At 33.2% G+C, this 12,549-nt stretch overlaps 3 protein-coding genes across 4 annotated transcripts in view; 1 reads left to right on the plus strand and 2 right to left on the minus strand.

Annotated features, from left to right (window-relative positions):
- The window catches only part of LOC115447329, a 35,409-nt gene that overhangs the window by 20,787 nt on the left and 2,073 nt on the right, over window positions 1-12,549 (minus strand). The gene's annotated exons all lie outside the window — the stretch shown is intronic.
- On the minus strand, window positions 6,549-7,548 carry LOC115447330 (proteasome assembly chaperone 2). Its single transcript, XM_030174352.2, has one exon. It carries the CDS (start codon window positions 7,407-7,409, stop codon window positions 6,666-6,668), a length of 744 nt encoding a protein of 247 aa, XP_030030212.1. The 5' UTR covers window positions 7,410-7,548; the 3' UTR covers window positions 6,549-6,665.
- On the plus strand, window positions 7,641-10,462 carry LOC115447328 (peroxisomal biogenesis factor 3). 2 transcript variants are annotated; one of them, XM_030174343.2, is made up of 2 exons: window positions 7,641-7,817; window positions 8,871-10,462. In XM_030174343.2, the coding sequence occupies exon 2, from the start codon at window positions 9,089-9,091 to the stop codon at window positions 10,202-10,204; it is 1,116 nt and encodes a 371-aa protein (XP_030030203.1). In that variant the 5' UTR covers window positions 7,641-7,817; window positions 8,871-9,088; the 3' UTR covers window positions 10,205-10,462. The 2 variants fall into 2 exon arrangements, with proteins under 2 accessions (XP_030030203.1, XP_030030202.1); XM_030174342.2 differs by having other exon boundaries at window positions 7,652-8,005.

Consider the following 12,549-nt stretch of genomic DNA (forward strand, 5'->3'; position numbering starts at 1 on the left):
TTCACTAAGCCATAACTCCACTAAGAATCATTGGCAAAGCATTAAAATGATTACTTCCTAATTGAAATTTGGCCACGCCAAGCAATCTCATCGGAGATCAGCCAGGTACGCAAGAGATATTATACTGCATAAGTGTTTTCGCAATACACAGGTGAACTCTCTGTTCTGTTGGCAATCCGACATGGCCGGAGAGAGATCAGGTGCAGGAACGGCTTTACGCGTTTTTCCAGACAAGAAGGTATCACACCGCCAACTTCCGACTCCGAGCTGCGACTGAGTAATTTTTAACACGGAAAAACTCTGTTACTATTGTTTTGACCCGACGCGGGATCAGAGCCCAGGACAGCAGCACGGTAGTCGTACCCATACCGGTCACAATTACAACCACGGCACCCAAGTAGTAGAATTATTTATTAAAATAATACACAAAAGACAATTCGATAAAACCATCATTGCAGTTGGTAAGAAAAATTACGACTATTTGTCACTTTTCAACGTCTTATATCAATAATTATAATCAAAAACATTATAACGCAAAAACCAACTTAGTACAAATCTATAATTTGTTCTTAGCTAAATGCATATACGCGAGAGATGATATGGGAGGAACTCTACAACCCTTAATAATGGAGGTTTCAAGTGTCGAACAATAGAGCTTTCCTGACACCTTAATTGTAGTGATAGAATACACGATAGCTGTAATTTAACATCAGAAAAGGAAGTATTGTGTTCGAACTAGATACCATTAACGTGTTTATTTGTCTTTTGAAAACGATCCTTGCGATTTATTAAGCATGAATTGTGGAAGATAAATTCTATAACCCTTATAGTCCACAATGGAAAACCGCGATGAGAAATTACTTTTGACTTTAATATTGGTTTTCAAATCATACAATATTAAATTTAGAGTGGTGATACCCTTTGCAATATTGTGTGAACACAATTTTGAGACACTGATAATAATAAAAATAGAATTCAGTTGGTATTACTGCATAAAAGTAATAAGTTAACGCGACGTTCATGAGAATGAATCAGTGACTCGGAATGGCGAGCGAGAGGAGCGGGCCGATCCCTTAATTGATTCGATGCCAGATTGGACCGTCCGCTAAGATAAGCGCACGTTTTTAACTGGACCCCTTTTGTTTTAAAAATGAAGACTTCACCCGTTTTACAGTGGATCCCGTAAATAGGCGACCCCTTTTTATGGCGATGAAGCTTTCGGCGACGTTGTAAATATTCTGGGTCAACGGAAATCGCAATATTTTAAATTGCACGTAAAATGTTCGGATGTTTCGCCCTTATGTAAAATTATAATACATTTAAGTACAATGGAGATACATGTAATAGTTGTTTACAGATATATCTTACTAAATTACCTAAAACTCAATTAGGATATTTTAAATTTGTGCTAGCAAATTATAATGCCTTTGCAATAACTTTACTCGGTAAAAGTCCAGTATGCATATACTAAGGGGTCGATTTATTAATTTCGGCGCAAGCAACGTTAATATGCGTGTATTTTTATCATTAAGTGTCAGTTTCAACAAGATTTGATAATGTTTACTGATGAGCATTCAAAAACTGGACATCTTCGGTCAGATGCCAGTTCTCGATAATTACTTTGTAAGTTTCTGAAATCTGTTCTCGTCGTTCATGATAGATAACGTTATAATAACGTGAGATTGTCTTTATAGCGCCATAAAGTAGTTATTGCTCCAAGGCGATAACGGACGATTTATAACACTTTAGTTCGCGCGGGTTGCCCTACTGCGAAGGTTCAATGCTCACTGACATACACATTTTTTCACCACATTTATGGACTTCAATTTAGGATATCATTCTTTTAATACAGAAAAATCGTTGTTACATATTCTAAAAAAGCTACCATCAGCATATACCTCACATTAACTGTTAAATTTCTATTTATGTAGATATTTTATGAAGGCGGCTGACAAAACTCGAAACATTTTGTTCTTTCAAAACGGAATTTAAAACTATGTATGTATAATTTATTCATGGACATATAATGAATACACTGTGGGCAATAACAACATATTTCATAAGCATTTCAGAAGTTTACACACGTGTATTAAAAGCTAATCCACAATGAATTGTTATCGCATCCTGTGCGCCGTAATGCAAAGTAGGTCAGGTTAATTAAGTAATCTGTTTTACCGGTGTAATGAAGTAGGAAGAAAAGTAATAATGACTCTCTACAGAGTTGGATAATTAAATTATGAATGCAGAGATGTTATTCATGTCTTAAGATTTATTTTTGTTCCATCTACGAATAAGTTTAGCTCCGACCATGCTCGACTTCTTGAGCCACAAATGTTTGTAACATAAAAAAAATATTAAGTTTAATTAATCTAATGAGGAATTTTAAATAAGTATAATGTACATACTTTCTACAAAAGGAAGTAATAGCTAAATACACTTAGGTTTTTACGAAGTATAATATGTTACTGTAAATCCCAAGACTTTCCAGAATAATTTAAGATTTACCAACTCTAAAGGGTAAAAGTGTGAAACGTTGTGACATCATTTTCGTTTTGAACTTTTACCAACATCAACAACATAAATTTTAGATTTTACCCCAGAAACTCGATAAATCCCATCTATAAACACACTTGTCATTTCTAAAAATTCCTTTGTGTACATTTTGACATACCAAGTTTTTTTTTGCCGAAATAAGTAATTCGGCGCACCATAACAGTTTGACTGACAGATAACTAAAATCAGCGATTAAGAAATAAATGCATTGTGTTACTCTTAAAAGTAACATTTACCAACCATTATTGCCAAAAATTTGCATGAACCCAACTCTAATAATAACTCATAAAAATTATCTGTTGCTTAAAAATCCTTTTATTAATCAACATATGTTAATAAATCTTAAGATTTTGTAGTACGCTGGAGAATATGTACTCACAGATAAGTATATCATGATTGTAATATTATACGCATTTATGAACATTAATTTATAACAGTATTCAAAACAAAGGCGGACCAAGTCATTTCAAATTTAATTGAACGCATTGTACCAACGAGGCTTGTGCTTTAATTTCTCATCTCGTGTAAATGTAAGGCTTCCAATTTGATACAAAATGTATCTGTTGGTAGCTTGCGGACCCTAATAGGTACGAAGTCCCATTGCCTGCATTTCAATTAAGGCCGGCGCGATGTCTCTATGTCAGTGGACGAAAATACAGCTTAACGGTAATGATTGTGAATGCGGGGGTCGCTCGTAAAGTAAAATCTTATTGCAGTATCCTCTACATAAATATGCACCGTTTAAAAATACGAGTTTTAATAATGGTCTAAACTGAACCGAAACTTTCTTAAAATAAAGGCTTCATAGAACTGGTAAAAATTGTGTACGTGTATATTATTTGCACGCGCGAGCATGCAACACTAAATTCATTACGTTAGTAATGTGCGACGGTTACCTTATTTACGGTGCAGTCCTCTAATCCTTGATATACTGCTAATGGACCGACTTCCACTACCTTCTGTAATACATAGGCAGGTAGCTTGCAGTGTTTATTTCTGTACTAATGCAAAAATCGATAATGTACCTACCTAATCTATAAACATAAGTGTCTAAATCGTATAAACTTTGAAGTGGTTTTCCCCTTAGAAAAAGTTATGACTACTAATTGTCAACAACAACTTCTTCGATAATTTATAGAGCCAAATAGAATTATATACATTCTAATACCTTAGTTATTATACTGTAACCGATATGGACTCACGTGCTAGATTCATACAGACGCATTTTCATGTTCAGAACATATATAAAGGTTTCACCACAGCATCGGGTTATTAGAAAAACGTTGTTGTCTTAAAAACTAACAAAAAATCCTTTCGTTAAAGATTACTAAGAAATTCTGTATAGGTATCGCAACCCGCAAATTGCACGAACTGCCTTTTTAATAGCAGACGGAAAGCAAACAAGCAAGTCGCTTCATGCTAGCCGGAAACTTTTGAATAATAATAGATATTTTTAATGCCTCTTAAATTACTAAACGGAAGGGACACGAAGCGTCGTTCACAGAAATAAGATTTAAACGCACACAAATAGTAATCCCGTTTGTCAATGTATAGTATAGTTTGACGCATAGCTGCCGCAACGTCAGGTAGAGACAGTTTTTCTAAAAATAAACTTAGATCCAAGTTGCCCAGTACCATTTTGAATAAGCATCGTGTCGTCAACGGTGTCTCAAAGACTGAGGGTATTAAAAACATTATCAACATTCAAATATTTTACTTAGGTTCGCGTTCCACCTTTAAATATATCATAATCCCCTGGACATGTTTGGACTATATGGATACCATGCGTGCAAAACGGCCTGCGATTAATTAGAAGTAAGACTTATTCAGTATCGTAATTAAGTTAATGGCGGCAGTCAGTGGAAAACATTTCAGGGTAATTCGTACCGTAAACACAGCTGCGAATTTGGAGGGCAATGTGTCGACGTCAAATTGTGTCGGTGGGATCATCGAAGCTAGGATGTTATAACGTGCAGAGAGATATTCTAATGTTTCGTATTTGAAATATTACAGCTGTGTAATTTAACTACGCTATTTTAACAGTATAATAATAAACTAAGTTTGCACGTTTAAATATATTGTAACTCGTATGACACAAATCAGTATTTAAATAAATTTAATTTAAAGTAACTAACAGATTTTTACAAAATCTCGGGCCATTAGTAACTTTGTATATTTTGTTAGCATCAACTAATATACTTTTGCTTAATGATAGCTAGGTATATACCTAGTCTTTGGAGATACTAGAAAAGTATTATATACCTACATCACACATCACGCATTTATCCCCGAAGGCGTACGCAGAGTCGCGGGCACCCACTTTTCCCCAAGTGTGTTCCATCCCATGATGTGATAGGGGGCGAGTCTATCGCAATATCGGGTGCAAATTCCAGATACCGGGCTAATACTAAGCAGAAAAACCCAAATAACCCTTTGCCCGACCCGGGATTCGAACCCAGAACCCAGAACCGCACATGCAGTACAACTACGCCACGGAGGTAATCATGTACATATATAATAGGAATTAATATGCATGAAGATACACACTAATAAAGTACGTGATTGAAACATTTTTTCATAATTGGCAAGCAAACACTATTCGAATATTTTATTTATCAGAAGGTGGACACAAAATCCCTACTATTAGGAAAATGTGGTTTGAATTTTTGATTAAGTGATCGAATATTTCTATCTGAGATCGTGCCCCGTGGTTGTGTCTAATTAATTACAGCACGCACTTGTGGAATCTTAAACGAGATTTCCCGTAGGAACAAGGGCCCGTCTACCGCCCTAACATTATTTAATCAAAACGACTACCTGCGATTTCAAATTTATACAGGTTTCTTCAATTATTTACCTTAGCTGAAAAATTATAAGTTCTATGTTTATTTAAATAGGTAATGTCACTATTGTAATATAAAATAACAAGAAGCTAAAAAATGTAGGTGGGTGAATAATGGATCTTGGAAATAAAGTTCATTTTTGTCAATTAGTATATTCGCCACTATAGTATTGTAAATAAAAGCTCACAAATCGATTATAAACTACTATTTTGAATTACTTTTATGAGAATACCGAATTTTATGTGAAATTAAAATAAATTTCAGTGCCTTAATATCATGCGAGTTGAACAAAAATGGCTATAAAATATTTTAGTATCAATAACCAAATATGATCTATGAAAAATCTGTCTATTCCACTATTGGCCGCATAATTATTCGTGAAGCAGAAACCTTGAGGGTCTGGGCTCTACTCTAAAGAGTCGATAAATCCAATTTCTATTTAAATAAAATAAATTTTACAAATAATAAAACACACAGTCACGCGTTCCAGCTCCGAAGGGGTCGGCATTATGACCACTAAACAGTGACGTGGTGCGGGTTCTTGTCACCCGGGGCAAAACACAAAATTTTGGGCCTGGAAGGCACTGGGCAACATAAATACAAGATCACTTCTACTCGCACTTTGTAGTTCAAGATTAACTTGTACTATAGAATACGAATATTACTTAGTTCATTCTATTTGTCGATCGCGATTACGTCTATGTAAAATGCATCAGTATGTACCTAAAAACGTGTAACAAGAATTGTATCGTTTGTATACACCCTCCATATGATAGGTACCCTTAGACAGTCGGTAAATAAACCAAATAAAATTACGATATTTTCACCATATTTTGTGCAACCACTGAACCAGTAACGCCATCTCTGGTTGTTACTGGACAATATTCAAGAGCCATTTATTACATTTAGTTCTGGAAATAGACACCAGTGTGAATTAAGGCCAGTGAAACAAGCATATTATTCAGTCAATTTGTATTTTAATTTGCTGTTATTAATTTTAGAAATGATTTTACAGCACTTAATTGAAAAAAAAAAAAACTAAATGAATATATATTGGATTCAAAATATTATAAAACCTGATTGTTTTTGGATGGTAAATATAAAAAAAATATTTGCTTACATTTTATATCAGGACTAAGCAAAAAAACAATATATTGCAACAGTGAAAAATGTTTATTCACAAAAGAAATTTAATAATGACAATTATTGAAACTGTAAAAATATAGCATTACAATCACTTCTTAATAATAATTAAGTACAATATTTAAATCAATATATTTCTCTGGGTGGTGGTCTGCCAAATAAAAATTTCCAAGACACTGGTTGAACTAGCTGTGATAACAAATCTTTCTGCCCACTAAACAATGGCAGCACATAAGTTAATTGCTGTATCATATCAAATGCATCGGGTATGTTGTCTCCTTCAGAACAATATTTATATATCAACAAACAAGGCACAGATTCTTCACTAACAATTTTATACAATAATGAAGCAAATCCTCCACCAAATATATTCAATTCATCTTCTAAACATTCATGCTCAGTCCAATTTAAATGTTTAATTTTATTTTTATATGGACACAAATCATTCATCTTGAATCTGAATGGTGATGTCATTATATGTCTTTTCTCATGAGCATAGCTACTCGTTAGAATAATAACATCTTTTATTTTCTTTGTCTTTAACGTTTCAATAACTTCAGTCAGGAAACTTCGCGCGTGTTTTAAGACTAGAGGGGCTCGAATTTGTAACACTAAAACTTTTCTAACTTCACTGCGATATAATTCACAAGAGCACGAAAGCTCATTGGAATTTATATCATAAGGATCGTAACCCAGGACTGGAATAGTCGCAAGGCTTTGGATTTTTGCAATTTTCGTCATTTTCAAAGAGGAAATCAGTAAATCACAAGTAAGCTGGGCCACATTTCCAACGGCCACGCTAGGCACGATAAGAGTAAATCCAGACAAATCTCCCTCTTCAATGTATTTCCATGTATTTATTTGAGCCATATTTATAAACTGAACTTGATTTTTTCTTGTTCTTGTCCGTAAAAACGCTTTTATTTTCAATTTTGTGATTATGTGCTATGATGAATGTCAAACTCAAAATCAAATATCAACATTTAGTCTATACTTTATGGTTTGTGTCAGTGTAGAGCTCAGAGTATAGAGCAAAAAGAATTTATATATATAGTATATATGGGTACCTATACTATATATTAAAATTCTCTTTGCTTTACTTACAAGTTACACTATAATCAAGCATGCCTTATAAATGAAGGTCGCCAACAAAAATTAGTTTTTAGACGATTCCCACAAATTTATAATTATAATAGATCATTATTTTAAATATGAGTGCATTTTGCATACCATCTTATGGAAATATTTGTCTCTGATTTTGACATTTGCCTAGCTTCCGTAAGTGATAATTTTTTCTTCAAGATAAATTATAATTTTTGTAATTCCGATTAGATCTCGGTAATTTATAAGTGTTAGTAAAACTAGTACATGTTTATTGAATCTTACTGATTATGAGCGAAAACGAAAGTGCCGATCCGCAGTTGGAAAACTTCATATTAGCAGAAACGCAGAAGCAACGATTTCAGGTTATATGGTATTCCTTTACTATTGTTCGCTAGATTCCATAAAACTTTATTAAATAACTATATTTCAATCACCAACCAATGGTGTTTTGTTTCTATTAGTAATTATTGTCGGCTCGAATCGCGACCTTTGACCTACGAGTCCATTATTTTTAAACAATTGTGTGATTATATTCAGTTTACTTAATTTTGTTTCCTAATATAACCTTGTTAAGTAACATTTATGCTGTTTGGACAATTCGCTAACAACCATGACTATTTAAACATACCCTTTGGCCGTAAAGTCTTGTACATTTCAATGAATATAACATGAACTTTCATGATTTCATGTTTTTCCATTCTGTGTAATGTAAAGTTTCGTTGTTTATTGTATTTTAGTTTCTTTATTTATAACTAGAAGTTTATTTGTGTACAATTAAAAATAAGGATAGTATTTCAATATTTCCAAAATATTACATTATACTTACTAAATTTATTCATTAATAATATTCATTAGTGATGCTATTACTTCTTACTTGCATAAAATCCATAATACATAACCCTGTTTAAAGCCTTTTCTTATATTTTTTTTCTAATTAATGAATTTGCAACTGTTATGATATCCACTTTAGCAACAAAAATTGAGATTAATTAAAAAAAATAGCAACTCATTCAAGAAAGAGAGTGGGTAGAGCAGCCAATGTTTAAATATGAACAATCAACCAAAGAATGGGCATTTACAATCTCCATTTTACAATAAATTCAATATTGTCAAGATAATATTTGTTGTTTTGATTTGGATTGCATTGCAATATACTACTCGCATTTGAAATTAACTTTTAGAATGCATAAGATAACATAAAATAATTTGTTGTGTATTGTTTTCCAGGTTCTTGTACACGGTCTGACAGACACATGCTGGGACACATGTATGGGACGACCGTCAACCCGACTCGATTCCAAAACTGAAGTGTGCATCATGAACTGCGTTGAGCGATTCATTGACGCAACTACCTTCATTACTAAACGTCTTATGAACACTACAAAGTACCGATCAGACTCACCACTTGAATTTCAGTAACTTGTAATAATTTTAAAGTTGTAAAAATGTTTTCAAGCATTAAAAACTTTTTACACCGCCATAAGAAAAAGTTTATCGTGACAGGGGTTGTGGTTGGTGGGATCTATATATTGACAAACTATGCCCAAAGAAAATTAAGGGAATGGCAGGAGAAAGAAGCAAAGAAATTCTTTGAGATGACCCGCAAAAAGCAACATTTTGAAAGCACAGAACGTACCTGCAACCAAACTATTCTTTCACTATCAAAAATTGTGTCTGAAAGTATACTAAGTCTACTGAACACAGAAGAAATAGTACAGAAATTGCAAGAAAATCCTGAAAATAAACTAGCTCTCTGGGAACAGTTGAAGGTAATGATATTCACAAGAATCTGTGTACTTGTTTATGCTCTGTGCATATTACAAGTGACTTTACGAGTGCAATTGAACATAATTGGTGGCTATCTTTTCAAAGATTCAGTACATGAGGAGGATCCATTAGTTGACAGCAATTTGCAATCAAAATATTTGTCATTATGTCACCATTTCGTTGGACGAGGTGTGGAGGATTTGATAAAACAAATAGAAAAGGCAGTTAAGAGGGTTGTGGAACCAGTTGTGCTTAAGAAAAAAATCACTCTACAAGAAGTAGAACAGATGTTTTGGTCAATCCAAACAATATTATGTACCGACACGGCAGACGGTGATCCTATCAAGAAAATGGTGCACTATTTAGTGGGACACACAGAGATAGATGATGCCAAACTGGATACCATTGTCAAAGAAACAATGGATATATTAGAGAGTGACGAAGTGACATCTATCGCAATGTCTTCTGTCAGCAGAAGCTTTTCGGCCGTTATTGATGAGGTAGCTAGCCTCTTTGTGACAAAGTCAGTGCCCATAACTAAAAATGATTTGGAAATCGATTGTCATGTCATCACAAATGGCGCACTGAAACTGGGGGCAGCTGCAGAGCAGTTTGTGGACATTAATAAAGTTGAAATACATTTTGTAAAACTGCTGCCAGTAATTAATGAACTTGTCACTAAGAACACTTGTAAGGGAAACAACAACATTCCAGATTTATTGACTCAACAACTAACACTCAATGATAAATTGAAGCTGTTAGGTGCAAACATTTATGAAGTATTTAGTAATTAGTACTTTATATTATTATATTTACTGGTTTCACTATTTCCTGTAATTTTTAAATATGGTTTCCTTTAAACTTGTTTACTTCTGAAGCTTTAAGTGTTGTACCTCTTATGTTGCGAAAATAATAGATATAATTTGCGGTGTTTTTGTGTAACAATAATATTTATTCTGTAACATCTAGTTATCATGGCATGGTGTAAAGATTTGTAAGTCTAAATTTTTTAGACATAAACTGGGGGAAATTAATAAATGTTAAGACAACCACATTATTTTTATTAATTCCTTAGAATTATTAATGCAACAAGTTGTCTACCACGCACACCCAACTTAATATGTACAGTCAGCCACAAAAGTAGCTGAACAAAATCAAAATTTTAAACTTGCTTAATTTAACTGTTATAAAAATATTATTTTTTTATGTAAAATAAAGTAACCCTTATGAAGGTTATTTTAGTAAAGAAAAATATATTGTTGATGGTGAAAAAGTATGAAGGCGTCTTGATACTTTGAATTTTTTCTGCTACTTTTGTGGCTAACTGTACATATCACAAAGTAGACATTTCAAAATAAATTAATTCTCATTAATCTCATGGATATTATAAGGAATTTTAGTGAGAAAAAAAATGTAAAACTAGTTACAAATAGTGCTACTTACAAATAGTTATTAGAATAATCGATCATATCTGAGACTACACAAAAGTGACCATTACTACCACAACTAAATCGACTGTCTTCAAAACCAATTTTTCAAACAAGTAAACACTGTAAACCTTGTGGGGAGTAAGTATCGTTTTGTATAAAATTATGCTCATGAACAAATCTATCGTCGGAAGGCCGTACGTGACTGGCGTAAGTTTCCGAAATAGCAGAAACTAGAGTCGATAAACCAAAAAATCCTCAATAGAGGCAACCCTGAATGATACGATTTTGATATTTATATAGTATATTTTTGACGATTGTAAGTTTCAGCAATCAATCCGTCGCGAAAATGGACGAATCAGAACTAAGTATTTTTTACACGCTTACAAATACCTTAATTTTATTGGTCTATACTTGGGATCAGATCCAAGATTATGATTGGGATCGTTTATTAAAAACAGCCGTTATTCTTTTTTTTATTCGGTTACTACTATTAACGTTTTTAGATAGATGGCGCTGGTATTGTACAAATGGCGTTATGACTCGAACTTTTATAGTGGAAAACGCTTTTGACGCGAGCGACACCGCATTTAACATATTTTAATAACTGTTGCGTATATAAATCTTATTTTCAACAATAGACCCACTATTCTTCTTGATACCTTTAAAGTTTTATTTTTAACACGTCCATTTATATCCTATTGTTAACTGGTTGTTTATCGAAATCAGGCGCTAGTCTATAGACTAAACTCTCTCAGTGAATAAAGCCTGTGCTCAAATGTGGGATATAATACAGGACTGGTAATACACTTATACAATTTTCTTACCAGGTACCAACACGGTGTTGAAGTACTTACCTATAGGTATGTATCCAAGTTAATTTAATTTAGCATACATACAGGCAAATTTAAATGTCGACAAACTTTCGGTATTTTGTTTCGTTGACATTTTGAACTTGAAACATTATTATTCCACTTCCTCGATGAGTGAAATTCAAAACTTCATCTCGGTACTCGTTGATTTTGCTACTTCTAATTCGCAAGGAACTATGCACTTACTTAAATAATAGTTATTTAAGTACCTAAGTACATAGGTTTACGTTATTTAAGCAAAACAGTTTGAAATCGTCCTTTGATAATAATTAAAGCCCGCTCCTTTACAAAGAAACAGAAAAATTTATTCAATTAAAATTTACGCTTCATTATTTCGTCGCCTTAGGGCACTAGGGGTGGACCTCTGACAATAAATTGATGAATAAAACCCCGTTGCTCCTACGCGAAGATTCATATCTAATTTTTTTTCAATTACATGGACAAATAATGTAATACATAAGCATAATTAGGTACATATACCAAAGTAGGTATACCTTTGAAATCCATCAATTGAAAATCACTTATACCTGTTTATTCTGTATTTTCAGAATGACAGTATCAAATAAATGTTGAAAAAAAACATACCGGAACAACAGAGTTTCACTGAAATCATTTCACCTTTAATTTTTGAACTCAACTCTTAAAATGAAAAGTAGTTAACAGCTGTATGGTCGCCGAAACCCCGTCCTAAAAATCTTGACATTCCAATTATAATATTGTTCTCTGCCATTATATAAATAGCTTATTGTGTTAACCTAATTTCCGCAACTTCCTGTGAAGTCCCTTTCCATGGATTTATAAACATCGTCTGTAGTTATAATCGATGCTGGAAAATTTATT

This window comes from Manduca sexta, chromosome 6 (assembly GCF_014839805.1).
Source record: "Manduca sexta isolate Smith_Timp_Sample1 chromosome 6, JHU_Msex_v1.0, whole genome shotgun sequence".
In the NCBI taxonomy this organism is placed as follows: Eukaryota; Metazoa; Arthropoda; class Insecta; order Lepidoptera; family Sphingidae; genus Manduca; species Manduca sexta.